The sequence below is a fragment of the Panulirus ornatus genome, chromosome 41, assembly GCF_036320965.1.
Source record: "Panulirus ornatus isolate Po-2019 chromosome 41, ASM3632096v1, whole genome shotgun sequence".
In the NCBI taxonomy this organism is placed as follows: Eukaryota; Metazoa; Arthropoda; class Malacostraca; order Decapoda; family Palinuridae; genus Panulirus; species Panulirus ornatus.
Genome location: NC_092264.1, coordinates 13857642 through 13884505, shown reverse-complemented (window position 1 = coordinate 13884505; position 26864 = coordinate 13857642). Strand labels below are relative to the sequence as shown.

The 26864-nt window shown below is 43.2% G+C and overlaps 1 protein-coding gene across 1 annotated transcript in view; it reads left to right on the top strand.

The window, feature by feature from the left end:
* Window positions 1-26864, top strand: part of LOC139761685 (major facilitator superfamily domain-containing protein 6) — a 119493-nt gene that overhangs the window by 31441 nt on the left and 61188 nt on the right. The window contains exons 2-5 of the mRNA XM_071686019.1: window positions 12560-12685; window positions 14246-14368; window positions 19767-19981; window positions 22097-22198. Coding sequence (XP_071542120.1) covers window positions 12560-12685; window positions 14246-14368; window positions 19767-19981; window positions 22097-22198 — 566 coding nt within the window. The remainder of the gene's footprint in view (window positions 1-12559; window positions 12686-14245; window positions 14369-19766; window positions 19982-22096; window positions 22199-26864) is intronic.

The window sequence follows — 26864 nt, the reverse complement described above, 5'->3', positions numbered from 1 at the left end:
AGATGATCCTTCAGGGAATAGCCTCCCGCTCTCACTCAGTGTTGGAGATGATCCTTCAGGGAATAGCCTCCCGCTCTCACTCACTGTTGGAGATGATCCTTCAGGGAATAGCCTCCCTGCTCTCACTCAGTGTTGGAGATGATCCTTCAGGGAACAGCCTCCCTGCTCTCACTGAGTGTTGGAGATGATCCTTCAGGGAACAGCCTCCCTGCTCTCACTCAGTGTTGGAGATGATCCTTCAGGGAACAGCCTCCCTGCTCTCACTCAGTGTTGGAGATGATCCTTCAGGGAACGCCCTTGCTCTCACTCAGTGTTGGAGATGATACTTCAGGGAACAGCCTACCTGCTCTCACTCAGTGTTGGAGACGATCCTTCAGGGAACGCCCTTGCTCTCACTCAGTGTTGGAGATGATCCTTCAGGGAATAGCCTCCCTGCTCTCACTCAGTGTTGGAGATGATCCTTCAGGGAACGCCCTTGCTCTCACTCAGTGTTGGAGATGATCCTTCAGGGAATAGCCTCCCTGCTCTCACTCAGTGTTGGAGATGATCCTTCAGGGAATAGCCTCCCCGCTCTCACTCAGTGTTGGAGATGATCCTTCAGGGAATAGCCTCCCTGCTCTCACTCAGTGTTGGAGATGATCCTTCAGGGAATAGCCTCCCCGCTCTCACTCAGTGTTGGAGATGATCCTTCAGGGAACAGCCTCCCTGCTCTCACTCAGTGTTGGAGACGATCCTTCAGGGAACGCCCTTGCTCTCACTCAGTGTTGGAGATGATCCTTCAGGGAATAGCCTCCCTGCTCTCACTCAGTGTTGGAGACGATCCTTCAGGGAATAGCCTCCCTGCTCTCACTCAGTGTTGGAGACGATCCTTCAGGGAACAGCCTCTCGCTCTCACTCAGTGTTGGAGAAGATCCTTCAGGGAACGCCCTTGCTCTCACTCAGTGTTGGAGATGATCCTTCAGGGAACAGCCTCCCTGCTCTCACTCAGTGTTGGAGATGATCCTTCAGGGAACAGCCTCCCTGCTCTCACTCAGTGTTGGAGACGATCCTTCAGGGAACAGCCTCCCTGCTCTCACTCAGTGTTGGAGATGATCCTTCAGGGAATAGCCTCCCGCTCTCACTCAGTGTTGGAGATGATCCTTCAGGGAACAGCCTCCCTGCTCTCACTCAGTGTTGGAGATGATCCTTCAGGGAATAGCCCTCCCTGCTCTCACTCAGTGTTGGAGATGATCCTTCAGGAACAGCCTCCCTGCTCCTCACTGAGTGTTGGAGATGATCCTTCAGGGAACAGCCTCCTTACTCTCACTCAGTGTTGGAGATGATCCTTCAGGGAAAGCCTCCCTGCTCTCATGAGTGTAGGAGATGATCCTTCAGGGAACAGCCTCCCTGCTCTCACTCAGTGTTGGAGATGATCCTTCAGGGAATAGCCTCCCTGCTCTCAGTCAGTGTTGGAGATGATCCTTCAGGGAACAGCCTCCCTGCTCTCACTCAGTGTTGGAGATGATCCTTCAGGGAATAGCCTCCCGCTCTCACTCAGTGTTGGAGATGATCCTTCAGGGAATAGCCTCCCTGCTCTCACTCAGTGTTGGAGATGATCCTTCAGGGAACGCCCTTGCTCTCACTCAGTGTTGGAGATGATCCTTCAGGGAACAGCCTCCTTGCTCTCACTCAGTGTTGGAGACGATCCTTCAGGGAACAGCCTCCCTGCTCTCACTCACTGTTGGAGATGATCCTTCAGGGAACAGCCTCCCTGCTCTCACTCAGTGTTGGAGACGATCCTTCAGGGAACAGCCTCCCTGCTCTCACTCAGTGTTGGAGAAGATCCTTCAGGGAACAGCCTCCCTGCTCTCACTCAGTGTTGGAGATGATCCTTCAGGGAACAGCCTCCCTGCTCTCACTCAGTGTTGGAGATGATCCTTCAGGGAACGCCCTTGCTCTCACTCAGTGTTGGAGATGATCCTTCAGGGAACAGCCTCCCTGCTCTCACTGAGTGTTGGAGATGATCCTTCAGGGAACAGCCTCCCTGCTCTCACTGAGTGTTGGAGATGATCCTTCAGGGAATAGCCTCCCGCTCTCACTCAGTGTTGGAGATGATCCTTCAGGGAATAGTCTCCCTGCTCTCACTCAGTGTTGGAGATGATCCTTCAGGGAATAGCCTCCCTGCTCTCACTCAGTGTTGGAGATGATCCTTCAGGGAACAGCCTCCCTGCTCTCACTCAGTGTTGGAGACGATCCTTCAGGGAGCAGCCTCCCGCTCTCACTCAGTGTTGGAGACGATCCTTCAGGGAACAGCCTCCCGCTCTCATTCAGTGTTGGAGACGATCCTTCAGGGAACAGCCTCCCGCTCTCATTCAGTGTTGGAGACGATCCTTCAGGGAACAGCCTCCCGCTCTCACTCAGTGTTGGAGATGATCCTTCAGGGAACAGCCTCCCTGCTCTCACTCAATGTTGGAGACGATCCTTCAGGGAACGCCCTTGCTCTACCGTCAAGATAAAAAGGATTTAAAGCTATATCTATTGTTTTACAATAGGAAGGCTCTGATCTGATGCAGGGTATTGTTTACGTAAGGGCAATATGGTCGCCTCCTTGGCAAGGGCAGGCACTTCGTGTTCCCCCAACGATAAACAACAATTAATTGGATATTGCAGAACACGTTCTTATCTCACACGACTGGACTGAGACAGTACACCAATATATATATATATATATATATATATATATATATATATATATAGAGCGACAAAGCAAAAAAAAAAAAAATATATATATATATATATATATATATATATATATATATATATATATATATATATATATATATATATATATATATTCTTTCCCAAACTATTCGCCATTTCCCACGTTAGCGAGGTAGCGTTAAGAACAGAGGACTGGGCCTTGAGGGAATATCCTTACCTGGCCCCCTTCTCTGTTCCTTCTTTTGGAAAAATAAAAAAAAAAAAAAACGAGAAGGGAGGATTTCCAGCCCCCCGCTCCCTCCCCTTTTAGTCGCCTTCTACGACATGCAGGGAATACGTGGGAAGTATTCTTTCTACCCTATCCCCAGGGATAATATATATATATATATATATATATATATATATATATATATATATATATATATATATATACATATATGAACGCGCACTACCATATAACAGAGCAACCTCCGACAGACAGGATCGAACCCGGGTCCCTTGCGTAGGAGGCGGAAGCACTACTGCTAGGCTATGATCATCCCTAAAGGGATTCGACTATTCGAGTACTTATGTAATCGAATACCCTTCGTCTCACGTCGGTGAGCCACGGGGTCGACACCGGTCATCTACTATACGCTTACACAGCCAGCAGATAGCATTTTACAGAACCTAACTGTACAACACGGGGGTATATAAATATACGTAAATAGTGTGTATGAACGCGCCATACCATGTAACATACATGTAACCTCCAACAGCCACGATCGAACCCGGGTCCCCTAAGAAAGGACAACAAAGGCCACATTCGTTTACACTCAGTCTCTAGCTGTCATGTGTAATGCACCGAAACCACAACTCCCTTTCCACATCCAGGCCCCACAAAACTTTCCATGGTTTACCGCAGACGCTTCACAAGTACTGCTTCAAACCATTGACAGCACATCGACCCCGGTATACCACATCGTTCCAATTCACTCTATTCCTTGTACAACAAAGGCCACATTCGTTTACACTCAGTCTCTAGCTGTCATGTGCAATGCACCGAAACCACAGCTCCCTTTCCACATCCAGGCCCCACAAAACTTTCCATGGTTTACACCAGACGCCTCACATGTACTGCACGTCGACCCCCGTAAACCACATCGTTCCAATTCACTCTATTCCTTGCACACCTTTCACCCCCCCCCCCCCCATGTTCAGGCCTCGATCGCTCAAAATCTTTTTCACTCCATCCTTCCACCTCCAATCTGGTCTCCCACTTCTCGTTCCCTCCACCTTATACACATATGTCCTCTGTCAATCTTTCCTCACTCATTCTCTCCATGTGACCAAACCATTTCAATACACCCTATTCTGTTCTCTCAACGACACTCATTTTATTACCACGCATCTCTCTTACACTTTCATTACTCACTCGATCAAACCGCCTCACACCACATATTGTCCTCAAACATTTCATTTCCAACACATCCACCCTCCTCCGCACAACTCTATCTATAGCCATGCCTCGCAACCGTATAACTGAGTGAAACAAAGTTCAAGGGTAAAGGGGAAGAGTGGTTTGGGAATGTCTTGGGAGTAAAGTCAGAGGTTGGTGAGGAGACGAGAGCAAAGGAAGGAATAGCACTACCCCTGAAACAGGAGTTCTGGGAGTATGTGATAGAAAGTAAGATAGTAAACTCTAGAGTGATATGGGTAAAACTAAAGTGGATGGAGAGAGATTGGTGATTATTGGTGCATATGCACCTGGGCATGAAAAGAAAGATCATGAGGAGGCAAGTGTTTTGGGAGAAGCTGAGTGAATGTGTTAGCAACTTTGATGCACGAGACCGGGATATAAAGATGGGTTATTTGAATGCAGAGGTGAGTAATGTGGCAGTTGAGGGTATAATTGGTGTACATGGGGTGTTCATTGTTGCAAATGGAAATGTTGAAGAGCTTGTAGATTTGTGTGCTGAAAAAGGACTGGTAAATGAAAATACCTGGTTTACAAAGAGAGATATACATAAGTATACGTATGAAAGTAGGAGAGATAGCCAGAAAGCGTTACTGGATTACGTGTTAATTGATAGACTTTTGGATGTTAATGTGCTGAGAGGGGCAACTGGAGGTTAAGAGAAAGGTGCAAGAGGTGAAAAAGAGGGCAAATGAGAGTTGGGGTGAGTGAGTATCAGGAAATTTTAGGGAGCATAAAAAGATAGCTTTGGAAGGAAATAAATAAAGTGCGTAAGGCAAGAGGACAAATGGAAACATCTGTGAAAGGGGCTAATGGGGAGGTAATAACAAGTAGTGGTGATGTGAGAAGGAGACGGAGTGAGTATTTTGAAGGTTTGTTGAATGTGTTTGATAACAGAGTGGCAGATATAAGGCGTTTTGGTCGGTGGTGTGCGAAGTGAGAGGGTCAGGGAGAATGGTTTGGTAAACAGAGAAGAGGTAAAGAAAGATAGATAGGGTTGTGCAAAGGAGTGTGGATGTGTTGGAAATGAGATGTTTAAGGACAATGTGTGGTGTGAGGTGGTTTGATCGAGTAAGTAATGAAAGGGTAATAGAGATGCGTGGTAATAAAAAGAGTGTGGCTGAGAGAGCAGTAGAGGGTGTGTTGAAATGGTTTGGACACATGGAGAGAATGAGTGAGGAAAGATTGACAAAGAGGATATATGTGTCAGAGGTGGAGGGAGGGAGAAGCGGGAGACCAAATTGGAGGTGGAAGGATGGAGAGAAAAATTTTGAGCGATAGGGTCTTCAACATACAGGAGGGTGAAAGGCGTGCAAGGAATAGAGTGCATTGGAACGATGTGGTATACCGGGGTCGACGTGCTGTCAGTGGATTGAACCAGGGCATGTGTAGTCTTTGGGGTAAACCATGGAAAGTTTTGTGGAGCCTGGATGTGGAAAGGGAGCTGTGGTTTCGGTGCATTATACATGACAACTAGAGAACGAGTCCGTTCCTGGCGCTGCCTCGCTGGAGAGAGGGAGGGAGGGAGGGAAGGAGAGAGAGAGGGAGGGAGGGCTGGGGGGTGGGAAAGCTATTACGTGTGTGGCGGGGTGGCGACGAGAATGGATGAAGGCGGCAATTATGGATATGTACATGTGTATATATGTATATGTCAGTGTATGTCTATGTATGTATACGTTGAAATATATATGTATGTAAAGGTGCGTGTGTGGGCGTTTATGTGTATACATGTGTATGTGAGTAGGTTGGGCCATTCCTCGTCTGTTTCCTTGCGCTACCTCGCTAACGCGGGAGACGGCCGCTTAGTAATAAATAATTAAATAAATAAATGAATATATATATATATATATATATATATATATATATATATATATATATATATATATATATATTTATTTATCTATTTACTTTTCATTTATTTTGCTTTGTCGCTGTCTCCCGCGTTAGCGAGGTAGCGCAAGGAAACAGACGAAAAAATGGCCCAACCCGCCCACATACACATGTATATACATACACGTCCACACACGTAAATATACATACCTATACATCTCAATGTACACATATATATACACACACAGACATATACATATATACACATGTACATAACTCATACTGTCTGCCTTTATTTGTTCCCATCGCCACCTCGCCACACATGGAATAACAACCCCCTCCCCCCTCATGTGTGCGAGGTAGCGCTAGGAAAAGACACCAAAGGCCCCATTCGTTCACACTCAGTTTCTAGCTGTCATGTAATAATGCACCGAAACCACAGCTCCCTTTCCACATATATATATATATATATATATATATATATATATATATATATATATATATATATATATATATATATATATATATATATATATATATACAAATATACAAATACAATTTTCCCTAACCCTCTCACTTTGCACACCACCTCGACCCAAACATCCTATATCTGCCACTCTGTCCTCAGACACATTCAACAAACCTTCAAAATACTCATTCCATCTCCTTCTCACATCACCACTACTTGTTATCACCTCCCCATTTACGCCCTTCACTGAAGTTCCCATTTGCTCCCTTGTCTTACGCACCCTATTTACCTCCTTCCAGAACATCTTTTTATTCTCCTAAAATTTACTGATAGTCTCTCACCCCAACTCTCATTTGCCCTGTTTTCACCTCTTGCACCTTTCTCTTGACCTCCTGTCTCTTTCTTTTATACTTCTCCCACTCAATTGCATTTTTTCCCTGCAAAAATCGTCCAAATGCCTCTCTCTTCTCTTTCACTAATACTCTTACTTCTTCATCCCACCACTCACTACCCTTTCTAAACAGCCCACCTCCCACTCTTCTCATGCCACAAGCATCTTTTGCGCAATCCATCACTGATTCCCTAAATACATCCCATTCCTCCCCCACTCCCCTTACTTCCATTGTTCTCACCTTTTTCCATTCTGTACACAGTCTCTCCTGATACTTCTTCACACAGGTCTCCTTCCCAAGCTCACTTACTCTCACCACCTTCTTCACCCCAACATTCACTCTTCTTTTCTGAAAACCCATACTAATCTTCACCTTAGCCTCCACAAGATAATGATCAGACATCCCTCCAGTTGCACCTCTCAGTACATTGACATCCAAAAGTCTCTCTTTCGCACGCCTGTCAATTAACACGTAATCCAATAACGCTCTCTGGCCATCTCTCCTACTTACATAAGTATACTTATGTATATCTCGCTTTTTAAACCAGGTATTCCCAATCATCAGTCCTTTTTCAGCACATAAATCTATAAGCTCTTCACCATTTCCATTTACAACACTGAACACCCCATGCATACCAATTATTCCCTCAACTGCCACATTACATACAAATACATGTTTTTCTAAGCATTCTCACATACATTCTTCAAAGCAAACACCTGATTCACACATCCTCTACCACTTCTGAAACCACACTGCTCTTCCCCAATCTGATGCTCTGCACATGCCTTCACCCTCTCAATCAATACCCTCCCCTATGATTTCCCAGGAATACCCAACAAACTTATACCTCTGAATTCTGAACACTCACCTTTATACCCTCTGCCTTTGTACAATAGCACTATGCATGCATTCCTTTAATCCTCAGGCACTTCGCCATGACCATACATACACTGGATATCCTTACAAACCAGTCAACAACACAGTCACCCCCCCCCTTTTTTTTTTTTAATAAATTCCACTGCAATACCATCCAAACCAACCACCTAGCCGGGTTTCATCTTCCCCAAAGCTTTGACTACCTCATCTCTGTTTACCAAACCATTGTCACTGATCCTCTCACTTCGCACGCCACCTTGACCAAAACACCCTATATCTGCCACTCTGTCATCAAACACATTCAACAAACCTTCAAAATACTCATTCCATCTCCTTCTCACTTCACCACTACTTGTTATTACGTCCCTATTAGCCCCGTTCACCGATGTTCCCATTTGTTCTCTTGTCTTACGCACTATATTTACCTCCTTCCAAAACATCTTTTTATTCCTCTTATAATCTAATAATACTCTATCACCCAAACTCTCATTTGTCCTCTTTTTCACTTCTTCCACCTTTCTCATGACCTCCTCCCTTTTTATTTTATACAGCTCCCAGTCATTTGCACTATTTCCCTGCAAAAATCGTCCAAACGCCTCCCTCCTGTCTTTCACTAGCAATCTTACTTCTTTATCCCACCACTCACTACCCTTTCTAATCTGCCCACCTCCCACCTTTCTCATGCCACAAGCATCTTTTGCGCAAGCCATCACTGCTTCCCTAAATACATTCCATTCCTCCCCCACTCCCCTTACGATATTTGCATATCATCTTTTTCCATTCTGCACTCAATCTCTCCTGGTACTTCCTCACACAAGTCTCATTTCCAAACGTACTTACTCTTACCACTCTCTTCATCCCAACATTCTCTCGTCTTTTCTGAAAACCTTTAAAAATCTCCACCTTCGCCTCCACTAGACAAAGATCAGACATGCCTCGTTCCATCTCTCAGCACATTAACATCCAAAAGTCTCTCTTTCACGCGCCTATCAATCAACACGTAATCCAATAACGCTCTCTGGCCATCTCTCCTACTTACATACGTATACTTATGTATATCTCTTTTTAAACCAGGTATTCCCAACCAGTCCTTTTTAAGCACACAATCTACAAGCTCTTCACCATTTCCATTTACAACACTGAACACCCCATGTATACCAATCATACCCTGAACTGCCACATTATTCACCTTTGCATTCAAATCACCCATCACTATAACTCGGTCTCGTGCATCAAAGCTACTAACACTCACTCAGCTGCTCCCAAAATACTTGCCTCTCATGATCTTTCTTCTCATGATCAGGTGCGTAGGAACCAATAATCACCCCTCTCTCTCCATCCACTTTCAGTTTTACCCATATCAATCTAGTTTATTTTCTTACGCTCTATCACATACTCCCACAACTCCTGTTTCAGAAGTAGTGCTACCCATTCCTTTGCTCTTGTCCTCTCACTAACTCCAGACCTTTACTCTCAAGACATTCCCAAACCACTCTTCCCCTTTACCCTTGAGATTCGTTTCACTCAAAGCCAAAACATCCAGGTTCTTTTCCTCAAACATACTACCTATCTCTCCTTTTTTATCATCTTTGTTACATCCACACACATTTAGACACCCCAGTCTGAGCCTTCGAGGAGGATGCGCACTTCCGCATGACCCTTTCTTCTCTTTCCCCTTTTAGAAAGTTTAAATACAAAGAGGGCAGGGTTTCTAGCCCCCAGCTCCCGTCCCCTTTAGTCGCCTTCTACGACACGCGGGAAATACATGTTTTCTGCGTCTTATAAATCAATCCAAGATAACCAAATCATTATCATCATCATCATCATCCTGCGACAATGGTCGGTTTTCTGCGTCAGTGTCCATTTCCTCATCCTCTTCACTTGAGGACCGAGGATGATCTATTGTTCGCCTGTTGTAAAGGTCAAGAGTAACTGGTAACAAGAAGGATGGGTAAGATGTTTCATGATGAATGTAAACATCAATCAAGTCTTCAAGGGCAAGCGAAAGTTCAGTCTTACGAAGCTGTAGTCTCTCTGGGGTTTGCTCAAAGATAGTCACCAGAAGATGGAGCAGATATACTGGAGAGTTTGTAATGACTGTCACCCGAGACATCAATTCTGTAACCTGTACGTTGGCACATTGCCTCACGCGTCTCCAAGGACTTCTGTTTGAATGACTTTTATCAGGCGCTTGTGGCATGTTTTCCTATATAGATCTTATCTCTTCCCGGAGTTCAGACAATTTCTTGCTAAATTGTGCTTCTTTAATCACCTTTATTCCAACCTTCTGAGAGATGTCATGTGTCTCACCCTGTTTTAATAGCCGTATGCGATCATGCAAGGCCTCATTTTCTATCTGTAAACGCTGGAGCTCTGTCTCATGATGGTAATGACGATATATAGGAAGCCATATTTCCTGGCGATGACCTCTTCTCAACCGTCTGTTGCTTCGGGCGTGGGAGACACGACAGGCCTAAGTGTTGAGCGTAACTGTGTGGAGGCACTCGCTAAACCACTAGAAATACCGGACTGTAAAAACCCTTAGCCGATGATGTAGTTCTGCAGGTGTGGAAAAAGGGGCAAATGCTGTGCCTACATCTAAGCAACGCGATCAGGGAACCTGCGCAGAACTACTGGCCAGCTTCACTAACAAGTGCAGTTTGTAACACATTGGAAATGATAATCAGAGAGCAAATGAAAGACTGCACACAGAGGAAAAACTTTCCAACTGTGAGCAACCATGGTTTTAGGGAAGACACCATGATCTTAAGAGATGGAAGTCATGCCTAACCAATTTTCTACACTTGTATAACAGGATGGGATCCATCTTATACCCAAAAATAGACTATATGTTTTTGAACTACTTGAAAGCCTTTGACGCTAATCCTCATCGTAAGCTGATGAAACAGGTAGATCTACTGGCAGGAATAAGGGGTGAGCTCCTTCAAGGGAAGGAAGACTACCTTACTGAATGGGATCAAAGAACACATGAGGTGCATCCTCAAAGCGGATTGGGGTCATAAGTGGCGTGCTGCAGGGCCCGGCCTTGGGCCTACAGCTATTGGTATATATAAATGACTTGCCAGATGGACTAGAATCGTATCTAAACATGTATGCGAACAAGGCCAAGGTCATAAGAACAATAAATGATGATAATATGGACTACAATCGTATCTAAACATGTATACGGACAATGCCAAGGTCATAAGAACAATAAATGGTGATAATATGGACTAGAATAGTATCTAAACATGTATACGGACAACGCCAAGGTCATAAGAACAATAAATGGTGATAATATGGACTAGAATCGCATCTAAACATGTATACGGACAACGCCAAGGTCATAAGAACAATAAATGGTGATAAAGATCGCATCAGTCTGGAACGGGATCTGGACAAACTCCCAAGATGATGATTGGCAATGGGGCAAAGCGACAGAGCCTCGGCGTAATTATTACCCAGCGAATAACAAATTACGGTAATCTGCATCTGAGAAAGATCTAGCAGTTGACATTGAGCTAATTCTTCTTACCAGAGCGACGCATTAGGAGACATGTGAAAGAGAGGCTGATTGTCTGATGGCAGATATAAGAATCACATTCTCATTTATGGACAAGGCCATACGCGTGAAATTATACACCACAAGTACTGGATAATGTCTCGCAAGTCTGGTCTCCGCATCTAATGAGGCACACAAAGATATGAATGAGACGGTGCAGAGAAGAGCAACTAAGATGGTACCTGAAGTAAGGGTACAGAGCTACAACGGAAGGCTGAGGGGCTGCAAAGCTGTCCACCATAGGAGAGAGAGAGAGAGAGAGAGAGAGAGAGAGAGAGAGAGAGAGAGAGAGAGAGAGAGAGAGAGAGAGAGAGAGAGACTGATAACAGCCTTGAAGTTGAGTAAAAAGCTTGGTAGAAAAAAAATGATTAAGCAATGCTGGTTTAGTGTTTGGGTGGTGGATGAATGGATAGAACAAACTCAATTGACAGCAACTGTTGCCTGATTACAAAGATGTTACCTGATGGCATACAAAGAAGACTCCGTAAATAACTACTACGCCATCAGAAATACTCATATTTACACTTAATTAATATACACATTTAATTACTTCTCAACCGATACAGTATTTACCCTTAATATAAGTATTGTATCATTAAATGCACAACTGCTAAATTAGGTTGAAGTAACACGTACGAGCATTATCATTACCAAGCTCTACTCATTCATAGCCTGAAAATACAGAGTTGTTAGCAGTAAATATAATTTGACCGCTATGTTGGGTTATGTATTTCAAAAAGCTATCGTATGTACGTATAATTCTGCGTAGAAGGAATGAGGCTGCTGTTAACTAAGGTTATTATACATCTATTTCCTCAAAAGGGAACACCAGAAATTACAAGCAAATACAGCCTCCAGGGACTCGGTATGTCTGAATCACTATGTAAACATCGTATGAATCGGATAAACTTTGACCAGACGTCATGATAGAAGCAAAACACAATCGATTTTTCCATTGTTCTCTTTAGAAACAGTATCTTCGTGCCTGTGCCATGGTTTACGCTAATATATTTCCATGGATGTTTATTTCGAAACACCTCGACTAATCCCTCAAAGCCTCATTCTGTCCAAGGTACACGTCTCGGCTATAAGCAGGGAGAATACGTCCATCATCATGCCTGATACTCCAACCACTTGGTGGATGTCGGTAATAGATGACCATTATTAAAATCCCGGGTAAATAACTCCCTTAAAGACGACGGCTCGACCCTTAGAGCACGAGGGAACCCGCAGATTTCAAACGTCGGTCTCAAAACACCCACTTTTGTTTTCAGGCGTGAACGACGGAGTGGCCCACAAGGTGAGCGGCGGAGGCAACTGGAAAGCCCAGTTGAAAGAGAAGATGCAGGTGAATAAAAAACTAGTGCTCGTCAAGATCATCCTCTTCATCTTCTACGCCGGTAAGTGCATATACGTTACTGCTCTTGCGTTACCTGAAGATTGGCCCTCCCCCACACGTTTTTCTAGGTTAGATTGAATTAGGTTACGTTAGGTTAGGTTGTTACACTGTCGTAACAACGTGATTTCCCCTGCATCATGTGAGGATTCGTCCTACTCCAAAGTTCTTCTTGGTTTAGCCTATTCAGAGTTCAAACCTAACCTACTCTTATCTTAGGATATAGTATAGCTTAGTAGAGTTCAAACCTAACCTACTTCGAGTTCAAACCTAACTTACTCTTTCTTATGATACAGGATAGCTTTGTCGAGTATAAAACCTAACCATTTCTGTCTGAGGATATAAGATAAGTTATTTGAGTTCAAACCTAACCTACTCTGTCTTAGAATGTAGGGTAGTTTAGTCGAGTTCAAACCTAACCTACTTTATCTTAGGATAAAGGATAGCTTAGACGAGTTCAAACATAACCTACTTTATCTTAAGATAAAGGGCAGCTAAGGCAAGTTCAAACCTAACCTACTTCATCTTAGGACAAAGGATAGCTTAGACGAGTTCAAACCTAACCTACTTTATTAGGATAAAGGATAGACGAGTTCAAACCTAACCTACTTTATCTTAGGATAAAGGATAGACGAGTTCAAATCTAAGCTACTTTATCTTAGGATAAAGGATAGCTTAGACGAGTTCAAACCTAACCTACTTTTATCTTAGGATAAAGGATAGCTTAGACGAGTTCAAACCTAACCTACTTTTATCTTAGGATAAAGGATAGCTTGGACGAATTCAAACCTAACGTACATTAACTTACGAATAGAACATTGTGGAGTTCAAACCTAACCTACTGTCTTAGAAAAGCCTAGTCATGAAGAGGGGGGGGGGGGTATCATTTAATGCTCCTTACTTTAGTGGAAAAATCATAAAGTTTAGGAACTACTGCTTTATTGTGTAGTAATCAATGAAACTTTTAATTACATTATTTTCTCTGGTGTTGAAAACGAAATTTTAGTTCCACGGACGTGAGGTATTTCTCAGAAAAGGGGAAAAATCATGAACTAATATGCAAATCACCGGGAAAGGGTCATCGAGAAGAGAGTATATTAACTATTTTTTTCAGTAATACATAAATTCTTTTTTATTTTTGTGCATCGTTAGATGTTAAACTAGGATGTTTGTATCAGTAGCCTGACCAATATCTACGTTGGCTGAAAAGGTTGTAGACATTAGGAAAATGCTTAAGTATTGGATAGTTAAAAAAAATACAAACAGATGCATATGTCATGGAAATCGAAAGTAAAGAGTTAAAAAATATCAAAATAGATGTATATGTCATAGAAATCGAATGTAAAGAGTTAAAAACATATCCAAATAGATGTATATGTCCTAGAAATTGAAACCAAAGAGTTTGTAAATGTACGAAAAACAGTAAGTAAAATAAAGCGCTTGAAAGCGTAGTTGTAAGAGACTTCTAAACCCTACCTAAACTGGGAGACAGATTGTTGGCACATCGGTTCTCGCTGTACAAATGGCCTCATCATCTACAACTCCAGTAATGCTTTTACCTCAGGCTCGACGGCTTTCCTGCCATACCTGACGCTACACATGCAGACGCTGGGCATCACTGTGAAGGAGATCGCCATCATTTACACCTTCCTGCCCATCTCCTCTATCCTCGGTCCGCCCATCTCAGGTATGATACACACACAATCACCATATATATATATATATATATATATATATATATATATATATATATATATATATATCCCTGGGGATAAGGGAGAAAGAATACTTCCAACGTATTCCCTGCGTGTCGTAGAAGGCGACTAAAAGGGAGGGGAGCGGGGGGCTGGAGATCCTCCCCTCTCGGTTTTTTTTTTTTTTTTAATTTTCCAAAGGAAGGAACAGAAAAGGGGGCCAGGTGAGGATGTTTCCTCAGAGGCCCAGTCCTCTGTTCTTAACGCTACCTCGCTGACGCGGGAAATGGCGAATAGTATGAAAGAAAGATTATATATATATATATATATATATATATATATATATATATATATATATATATATATATATATATGCAAGGTTATGGCACATTTACAGAAGTTAAAGACGGGGCAACAAGAGTGTAAAAACATTTTACATAGAGACAAAACTCATGTTCACTTTGGAGGATGATAAACTCCACTTTATTACAGGTTCGACAATTCCTTCATTCACTTTAAAAACACTTACTCTGACGCGCCAACATCATGCCTCACTCGCACAAGCACACAAATACAGACAAGTTGTACAACTTGGTGCAAAACACACTAATTCATTTTTATGACCCACGGCTGTTTACCGTATAGCACATTACACGATATTACCATGTTAAAGCTTAATGTTATGTATTCCTACATTCACATCATCAGGTGTACGAAAGTGACTCCCTGTGTACTTAGAGAATGCTTTGTGTGTGTCTTCCTTAACTTGTATTGTCTACCGCTGCACCGATATCCGTTGCTCAAGTGTCCTGTGCCTTCTAGTTGGTCGCATTCTTCCTATGCCAAGGACCTGCTCTGTGTCAACATCTACTTTACGGAAGAAGTTAAAAACTGTAACTTTGCTTTCCATTTCCCATCTTTCCTCATAAGTTTAGCATCATCCACAGACATGCGCTCAGGCGAGATTACAACAGCCTTTTCGGAAAGTTATTCTTTCAGATCAAAAGAAAGGCAGTGGTCCCAAGAGCGAGCCTTGATAGACACCATCCATTAATCGTATCCGTTTTGAAGAAGCAGTTCCTTCATACTTCCCTTTGTTTTTCCCTCTCTTTAGATCATTTTTGGTCCGACATGAAGTCTGTTTCCTCACACCTCCCTAAGATGTATTTTACCAGTCTTCCGTGATAGAGCATCAGCTGTCGTCTGGTTGGCCGAAGACAGTCCATTCACCTAACTATCCCTCTCAGCTGGACCTGACTTTCCCTGACGTTTTTAGTAACACAGGAATTTTCCCCGCTTTCCCAGATGCCCACCCACTGTTTCCTGGTCATCTTTTTCCAGTAGCTTTCTGACCGTGTCATGCCATTAACCCAGGCCTTTAGCACAGCACAATTTCTCTATCGCGTTTCTTGGAAGTGGGCAAAATAGTGAATTTTGTTCTCTTCCACTCCCCTAGTGCTGCTCCCGCTCCCAAATGATGTCTTAAACATTTTTCTTTTTTTTTATTTCAAATTGGTTGTGGAGTATTTCAGCAAGTTCTTTGACCACATACGTAATGTGGGATACCATCAGGAGCTTGCAAATTATAATAATCGGATCTACATCCCTCAGGAGCTAATTGCTATCAAATGATCTCGAGATTTCCATGAATAGTTTAAAAGAAGAAAGAATATATATATATATATATATATATATATATATATATATATATATATATATATATATATATATATATATATATATTGTATGGTTGCGAGGCGTGGACTATGGATAGAGTTGTGCGCAGGAGGATGGATGTGCTGGAAATGAGATGTTTGAGGACAATGTGTGGTGTGAGGTGGTTTGATCGAGTAAGTAACGTAAGGGTAAGAGAGATGTGTGGAAATAAAAAGAGCGTGGTTGAGAGAGCAAAAGAGGGTGTTTTGAAATGGTTTGGTCACATGGAGAGAATGAGTGAGGAAAGATTGACCAAGAGGATATATGTGTCGGAGGTGGAGGGAACGAGGAGAAGAGGGAGACCAAATTGGAGGTGGAAAGATGGAGTGAAAAAGATTTTGTGTGATCGGGGCCTGAACATGCAGGAGGGTGAAAGGAGGGCAAAGAATAGAGTGAATTGGAGCGATGTGGTATACCGGGGTTGACGTGCTGTCAGTGGATTGAATCAAGGCATGTGTATGGGGGTGGGTTGGGCCATTTCTTTCGTCTGTTTCCTTCCGCTACCTCGCAAACGCGGGAGACAGCGGAAAAAAAAAAGAAAAAAAATATATATATATTATTATTATTATTATTATTATTATTATTATTATATTATTATACTTTGTCACTGTCTCCCGCGTTAGCGAGGTAGCGCAAGGAAACAGACGAAAGATTTGGCCCAACCCACCCCCATACACATGTATATACATATACGTCCCCACACGCAAATATACATACCCATACATCTCAATGTACACATATATATATATACACACACAGACATATACATATATACACATGCACACAATTCACACTGTCTGCCTTTATTCATTCCCATCGCCACCTCGCCAGACATGGAATAACATCCCCCTCCCCCCTCATGTGTGCGAGGTAGCGCTAGGAAAAGACAACAAAGGCCCCATTCGTTCACACTCAGTCTCTAGCTGTCATGCAATAATGCCCGAAACCACAGCTACCTTTCCACATCCAGGCCCCACACAACTTTCCATGATTCATTCCAGACGCTTCACATGCCCTGATTCAATCCATTGACAGTACGTCGACCCCGGTATACCACATCAATCCAATTCACTCTATTCCTTGCCCGCCTTTCACCCTCCTGCATGATCAGGCCCCGATCACTCAAAATCTTTTTCACTCCATCTTTCCACCTCTAATTTGGTCTCCCACTTCTCCTCGTTCCCTCCACCTTCGACACATATATCCTCTTGGTCAATTTTTCCTCACTCATTCTCTCCATGTGACCAAATCATTTCAAAACACCCTCTTCTGCTCTCTCAACCACGCTCTTCTTATTTCCACACATATCTCTTACCCTTACATTACTTACTCGATCAAACCACCTAACACCACATATTGTCCTCAAACATCTCATTTCCAGCAAATCCACCCTCCTGCGCACAATTCTATCCATAGCCCATGCCTCGCAACCATACAACATTGTTGGAACCACTATTCCTTCAAACACAGCCATTTTTGCTTTCGGAGACGATGTTCTCTACTTCCACACATTCTTCAAGGCTCCCAGGTTTTCGCCCCCTCCCCCACACTATGATTCACTTCCGCTTCTATGGTTCCATCCGCTGCCAGATCCACTCCCAGATATCTAAAACACTTTACTTCCTCCAGTTTTTCTTTCATTCAAACTTACCTCCCAATTGACTTGACCCTCAACCCTACTGTACCTAATAACCTTGCTCTTATTCATATTTACTCTTAACTTTCTTCTTTCACACGCTTTACCAAACTCAGTCACCAGCTTCTGCAGTTTCTCACATGAATCAGCCACCAGCGTTGTATCATCAGCGAACAACAACTGACTCACTTCTCAAGCTCTCTCATCCCCAACAGACTTCATACTTGCCCCTCTTTCCAAAACTCTTGCATTCACCTCCCTAACAACCCCATCCATAAACAAATTAAACAACCATGGAGACATCAGACACCCCTGCCGCAAACCTACATTCACTGAGAACCAATCACTTTCCTCTCTTCCTACACGTACACATGCCTTACATCCTCGATAAAAACTTTTCACCGCTTCTAACAACCTGCCTCCCACACCATATATTCTTAATACCTTCCACAGAGCATCTCTATCAACTCTATCATATGCCTTCTCCAGATCCATAAATGCTACATACAAATCCATTTGCTTTTCTAAGTATTTCTCACATACATTCTTCAAAGCAAACACCTGATCCACACATCCTCTACCACTTCTGTAACCACACTGCTCTTCCCCAATCTGATGCTCTGTACATGCCTTCACCCTCTCAATCATTACCCTCCCATATAATTTACCAGGTATACTCAACAAACTTACACCTCTGTAATTTGAGCACTCACTCTTATCCCCTTTGCCTTTGTACAATGGCACTATGCACGCATTCCGCCAATCCTCAGGCACCTCACCATGAATCATACATACATTAAATAACCTTACCAACCAGTCAGCAATACAGTCACCCCCTTTTTTTTTTTTTTTTTATAAATTCCACTGCAATACCATCCAAACCTGCTGCCTAGCCGGCTTTCATCTTCTACAAAGCGTTTACTATCTCTTCTCTGTTTACCAAATCATTTTCCCTAACCCTCTCACTTTGCACACCACCTCGACCAAAACACCCTACATCTGCCCTATATATGGAAGTTTTGGAATGTTCATTTCTCGTAACATATGGCATACCTCATTTGGGCTATCTCTGTCTCTCACTTCCTAATTACACAGACTCTATAGAACCTCATGTAATGTTTCAGACCCTGTGTCTGTGACTCATGGGTAGGTCATCCATGTCAAATATCCTTCGTTGCATCTCCTCGGCATCTGTCAATCCTCTGTCTCAGCCAGCCATACTCATCCTCGGAGTTGCGAGATCGCTGGTGTAAAAGTAGATCCAGAATCCAGAAACTGATGGCGTTTCTGCTAACCTAATTCTTAGGTTTTTATGATTTTCTGAATGTATTCCAAGTATTTATGTCTCCATAAATACCATGATTGGCAAACCAGTGGTAATCAGGTGCATCTTTCAACACAGTACTGGGTGTCAATGTCACCAGGTAGGTCCGTAGATATTCATCTCCAACGCATATAAATGAGCCCATTCTGACACTTTGCCTCAGTAGTGAAAAATCCTGAAAAAGATGCTCTACCCACATCCCCACATCCCTCTCGCCGCCCTACCCACACCTCCACATCTCTCTCGCCGCCCTACCCACATCCCCCTCGCTGCCCTACCCACATCCCCCCCCATCCCTCTCGCCGCCCTACCCACATCCCTCTCGCCGCCCTACCCACATCCCTCTCGCCGCCCTACCCACATCCCTCTCGCCTCCCTACCCACATCCCTCTCGCCTCCCTACCCACATCCCCACATCCCTCTCGCCGCCCTACCCACATCCCTCTCGCCGCCCTACCCACATCCCTCTCGCCGCCCTACCCACATCCCTCTCGCCTCCCTACCCACATCCCCACATCCCTCTCGCCGCCCTACCCACATCCCCCTCGCTGTCCTACCCACATCCCCCCACATCCCTCTCGCCGCCCTACCCATATCCCTACATCCCTCTCGCCGCCCTACCCACATCCCTCTCGCCGCCCTACCCACATCCCTCTCGCCTCCCTACCCACATCCCTCTCGCCGCCCTACCCACATCCCTCTCGCTGTACCGTAGGTGTGTTCGCGGACAAGTCCGGGCGGTACATGGTGGTGATGGTGCTGAATATACTGATGTCGACGCTGTTCCACTTCCTGCTACTGTACGTGGAGCCCCGACCCCTCAACTCCCTCTCGCTGACCTGTGGCCCCAGCGGACACCACCTGACGTGGGCGGCCTGCAACCTCTGCCACCATCAAGACAACGACACCGTCCTCCACCTCACACTCAAGGTCAGCGTCTCGTATTCTGGCAGACTTCATAAGGTTCGTTAAACAATGAAATAATGTCATATATCCTTAGGGATGGGGGGAAAGAATACTTCCCACGTATTCCGTGTGTGTCGAAGGCGAATAAAAGGAGAGGGAGCGGGGGGCTGGAAATCCTCCCCTCTCATTTCTTTTTTTAATTTTCCAAAAGAAAGAACAGACAAGGGGGCCAGGTGAGGATAATCATTCAAAGGCCCAGTCCTCTGTTCTTAATGCTACCTCGCTAACGCGGGAAATGGCGAATAGTATTAAATATATATATATATATATATATATATATATATATATATATATATATATATATCCCTGGGGATAGGGGAGAAAGAATATTTCCCACGTATTCCCTGCGTGTCGTAGAAGGCGACTGAAAGGGAAGGGAGCGGGGGGCTGGAAATCCTCCCCTCTCTTTTTTAATTTTCCAAAAGAAGGAACAGAGAAGGGGGCCAAGTGAGGATATTCCCTCAAAGGCTCAGTCCTCTCTTCTTAACGCTACCTCGCTGACGCGGGAAATGGCAAGTAGTATGAACAAAGATGAACATATATATATATATATATATATATATATATATATATATATATATATATATATATATATATATATATATATATTGGAAAGGATCACAATTTTGCGCGTGATCAAGATATTCCTATGAGTCCAGGGGGAAAATGAAATACGATAAGTTCCCAAGTGCACTTTCGTGTAATAATCACATCATCAGGGGAGACACATGAGAGAAATATAAGTCAATTGATATACATCGAAGAGACGAAGCTAGGACGCCCGGACAATCTCATGTTTCCCAAATGGCGTCCTAGCTTCGTCTCTTCGATGTATATCAACCGACTTATATTTCTCTCTTGTGTCTCCCCTGATGAGGTGATTATTACATAAAAGTGCACTTGGGAACTTATCGTGTTTCATTTTCCCCGTGGACTCATAGGAATATATATATATATATATATATATATATATATATATATATATATATATATAACTTGTTGACATGCCCACAGAGGAATACTAGATTGGGTCAACTGCGGACCGTATGCAGCGACCAGGATTCAAATCTATGTGGGTTCGACCCCAGGCGACCAGTGAACGAGTTATACAAGCAGCGCAAACTACGTTTTAAAAGAAAATAATTGGTGGTGAAATTTGCAGTTTCTCCCTGTTGAAAATTCCAATAAAATTCAATTATTTAAGTGTATAAATGATAATAAATGAATGCATACTGCTAAATTCCGTCTCAGAAACGAAAAGGATTCCCTACGCCCATGATAAATTCCTGGCGGCAGGCCTGTATCGTAAGTCACAAATATGAGGAAGAAAGTGGACAATTCCCGTCAAGGGGGTTAGGAATTATTAATGTCAGTAACTATCCACCACAATTATTGCAACCTGGGAGGAAAAAAAGAGCTGATGATGGTTCTATTTTGATACAACTTTAACCTATCTACTTTGAGTCAAAAAAAACTATGCACACACTAATGATAATTTCACCTTTAATTTACTATAAGGCCCCGTATTCTAAGGTATGTAGTGGGCTGTTACTACAAAATCTGAAGGAAAATTATGTTTTAAGGTACTTGGATATAGGACTTTTGATTACACCCCCTAGGACTTTTGATTACTTCCCCTTCTTTTTCTTTTTCAAATAAAAATCTAAGGACACAATGAAGGTACTCTGCTGAGAATAATTTAGAATTGTTTTTCAAAATCGAAGGACACAATGAAGATATTTCTGTTAAGAATACTTTAGAATTAAGGTAAATGCGATTGTCACGGGCGGCAAGAGAGTTGTGTGTATCTGGTAACTACATCATCATAAGAATCAGCTGACTTACGCAGCCGAGTTAGGAGGTTACTCACAGAGAACATGTAATCATCAAGTCGAGCTGAGTTAGGCTGGCCAAAACGCCATGTGAGCGAGGTTACGATGCTCAGGAGAGACTGGTTACAAACCATCCCATTAGATTTAGTTAGGCTAATCACATGATGTCCTTTGAGAAGTGTATAAGCGATGATATAAGATCATTTCACCAGCAATAACCAGGTTCGACTGGCGTGGTATATTACAGAGTTGTAAATACACATGCGAAGACCCTCCCCCAGAACTCCAGATGTGTTTACACGCCGAAGAAAACCTACCCTCCTGCCTGCCCCTCACCTTGGCCGACGAGGTAAGTTACTGGCCACCGCCACTTGACCGAGGTATAGCCTATAGCTAAAGTCTGGTTCATCAGATCACTTAATGCTCTGTTGTGTGTGGTGTCCGGCTGTGATTTTCGTGCTTCCTTTCCCCCCCGTGTCATAATTATGCTCGTCTCTACTAAGCTTCGTGTTTATTACCAAGGTGATTACTGTTGGCAGAGCGTACTCGTCTGTGTTACCAGCTGATGCCGTGTAGAAAGCACGCACAGCAGTGCCCACACTTATGCTTTATCATATGATGCTGTGTGATGTTATATCCTCAGGTTATGCTGTTCTATTCATACTTATATATATATATATATATATATATATATATATATATATATATATATATATATATATATATATATATATATATATATATATATATATATATATATATATATATATATATATATATATATATATATATATATATATATATATATATCCATGGTTTACCCCAGACGCTTCACATGCCTTGATTCACTCCACTGACAGCACGTCAACCCCTGTATACCACATCGCTCCAATTCACTCTATTCCTTGCCCTCCTTACACCCTACTGCATGTTCAGGCCCCGATCACACAAAATCTTTTTCACTCCATCTTTCCACCTCCAATTTGGTCTCCCACTTCTCCTCGTTCCCTCCACCTCCGACACATATATCCTCTTGGTCAATCTTTCCTCACTCATTCTCTCCATGTGCCCAAACCATTTCAAAACACCCTCTTCTGCTCTCTCAACCACGCTCTTTTTATTTCCACACATCTCTCTTACCCTTACGTTACTTGCTCGATCAAACCACCTCACACCACACATTGTCCTCAAACATCTCATTTCCAGCACATCCATCCTCCTGCGCACAACTCTATCCATAGCCCACGCCTCGCAACCATACAACATTGTTGGAACCACTATTCCTTCAAACATACCCATTTTTGCTTTCCGAGATAATGTTCTCGACTTCCACACATTTTTCAAGGCTCCCAAAATTTTCGCCCCCTCCCCCACCCTATGATCCACTTCCGCTTCCATGGTTCCATCCGCTGACAGATCCACTCCCAGATATCTAAAACACTTCACTTCCTCCAGTTTTTCTCCATTCAAACTCACCTCCCAATTGACTTGACCCTCAACCCTACTGTACCTAATAACCTTGCTCTTATTCACATTTACTCTTAACTTTCTTCTTCCACACACTTTACCAAACTCAGTCACCAGCTTCTGCAGTTTCTCACATGAATCAGCCACCAGCGCTGTATCATCAGCGAACAACAACTGACTCACTTCCCAAGCTCTCTCATCCCCAACAGACTTCATACTTGCCCCTCTTTCCAGGACTCTTGCATTTACCTCCCTAACAACCCCATCCATAAACAAATTAAACAACCATTTTTTTTTTTTTTTTTTTTTTGCTTTGTCGCTGTCTCCCGCGTTTGCGAGGTAGCGCAAGGAAACAGACGAAAGAAATGGCCCAACCCACCCCCATACACATGTATATACATACGTCCACACACGCAAATATGCATACCTACACAGCTTTCCATGGTTTACCCCAGACGCTTCACATGCCCTGATTCAATCCACTGACACAGCACGTCAACCCCGGTATACCACATCGATCCAATTCACTCTATTCCTTGCCCTCCTTTCACCCTCCTGCATGTTCAGGCCCCGATCACACAAAATCTTTTTCACTCCATCTTTCCACCTCCAATTTGGTCTCCCACTTCTCCTCGTTCCCTCCACCTCCGACACATATATCCTCTTGGTCAATCTTTCCTCACTCATTCTCTCCATGTGCCCAAACCATTTCAAAACACCCTCTTCTGCTCTCTCAACCACGCTCTTTTTATTTCCACACATCTCTCTTACCCTTACGTTACTTGCTCGATCAAACCACCTCACACCACACATTGTCCTCAAACATCTCATTTCCAGCACATCCATCCTCCTGCGCACAACTCTATCCATAGCCCACGCCTCGCAACCATACAACATTGTTGGAACCACTATTCCTTTAAACATACCCATTTTTGCTTTCCGAGATAATGTTCTCGACTTCCACACATTCTTCAAGGCTCCCAGAATTTTCGCCCCCTCCCCCACCCTATGATCCACTTCCGCTTCCATGGTTCCATCCGCTGCCAGATCCACTCCCAGATATCTAAAACACTTTACTTCCTCCAGTTTTTCTCCATTCAAACTTACCTCCCAATTGACTTGACCCTCAACCCTACTGTACCTAATAACCTTGCTCTTATTCACATTTACTCTTAACTTTCTTCTTTCACACACTTTACCAAACTCAGTCACCAGCTTCTGCAGTTTCTCACATGAATCAGCCACCAGCGCTGTATCATCAGCGAACAACGACTGACTCACTTTCCAAGCTCTCTCATCCCCAACAGACTTCATACTTGCCCCTCTTTCCAAAACTCTTGCATTCACCTCCCTAACAACCCCATCCATAAACAAATTAAACAACCATGGAGACATCACACACCCCTGCCGCAAACCTACATTCACTGAGAACCAATCACTTTCCTCTCTTCCTACACGTACACATGCCTTACATCCTCGATAAAAACTTTTCACTGCTTCTAACAACTTGCCTCCCACACCATATATTCTTAATACCTTCCACAGAGCATCTCTATCAACTCTTATCATATGCCTTCTCCAGATCCATAAATGCTACATACAAATCCATTTGCTTTTCTAAGTATTTCTCACATACATTCTTCAAAGCAAACACCTGATCCACACATCCTCTACCACTTCTGAAATCACACTGCTCTTCCCCAATCTGATGCTCTGTACATGCCTTCACCCTCAAATCAATACCCTCCCATATAATTTACCAGGAATACTCAACAAACTTATACCTCTGTAATTTGAGCACTCACTCTTATCCCCTTTGCCTTTGTACAATGGCACTATGCACGCATTCCGCCAATCCTCAGGCACCTCACCATGAGTCATACATACATTAAATAACCTTACCAACCAGTCAATAATACAGGCACCCCCTTTTTTAATAAATTCCACTGCAATACCGTCCAAACCTGCTGCCTTGCCGGCTTTCATCTTCCGCAAAGCTTTTACTACCTCTTCTCTGTTTACCAAATCATTTTCTCTAACCCTCTCACTTTGCACACCACCTCGACCAAAACACCCTATATCTGCCACTCTATCATCAAACACATTCAACAAACCTTCAAAATACTCACTCCATCTCCTTCTCACATCACCACTACTTGTTATCACCTCCCCATTTGCGCCCTTCACTGAAGATCCCATTTGCTCCCTTGTCTTACGCACTTTATTTACCTCCTTCCAGAACATCTTTTTATTCTCCCTAAAATTTTAGGGAGAATAAAATATATATATATATATATATATATATATATATATATATATATATATATATATATATATATATATATATTATATATATATATATATATATTTTATTTATATTTTATATTTTTTCATTTATTATACTTTGTCGCTGTCTCCCGCGTTTGCGAGGTAGCGCAAGGAAACAGACGAAAGAAATGGCCCAACCCCCCCCATACACATGTATATACCTACGTCCACACACGCAAATATACATACCTACACAGCTTTCCATGGTTTACCCCAGACGCTTCACATGCCTTCATTCAATCCACTGACAGCACGTCAACCCCGGTATACCACATCGCTCCAATTCACTCTATTCCTTGCCCTCCTTTCACCCTCCTGCATGTTCAGGCCCCGATCACACAAAATCTTTTTCACTCCATCTTTCCACCTCCAATTTGGTCTCCCTCTTCTCGTTCCTTCCACCTCCGACACATATATCCTCTTGGTCAATCTTTCCCCACTCATTCTCTCCATGTGCCCAAACCACTTCAAAACACCCTCTTCTGCTCTCTCAACCACGCTCTTTTTATTTCCACACATCTCTCTTACCCTTACGTTACTCACTCGATCAAACCACCTCACACAACACATTGTCCTCAAACATCTCATTTCCAGCACATCCATCCTCCTGCGCACAACTCTATCCATAGCCCACGCCTCGCAACCATACAACATTGTTGGAACCACTATTCCTTCAAACATACCCATTTTTGCTTTCCGAGATAATGTTCTCGACTTCCACACATTCTTCAAGGCCCCCAGAATTTTCGCCCCCTCCCATACCCTATGATCCACTTCCGCTTCCATGGTTCCATCCGCTGCCAGATCCACTCCCAGATATCTAAAACACTTTACTTCCTCCAGTTTTTCTCCATTTAAACTCACCTCCCAATTGACTTGACCCTCAACCCTACTGTACCTAATAACCTTGCTCTTATTCACATTTACTCTTAACTTTCTTCTTCCACACACTTTACCAAACTCAGTCAACAGCTTCTGCAGTTTCTCACATGAATCAGCCACCAGCGCTGTATCATCAGCGAACAACAACTGACTCACTTCCCAAGGCTCTCTCATCCCCAACAGACTTCATACTTGCCCCTCTTTCCAAAACTCTTGCATTCACCTCCCTAACAACCCCATCCATAAACAAATTAAACAACCATGGAGACATCACACACCCCTGCCGCAAACCTACATTCACTGAGAACCAATCACTTTCCTCTCTTCCTACACGTACA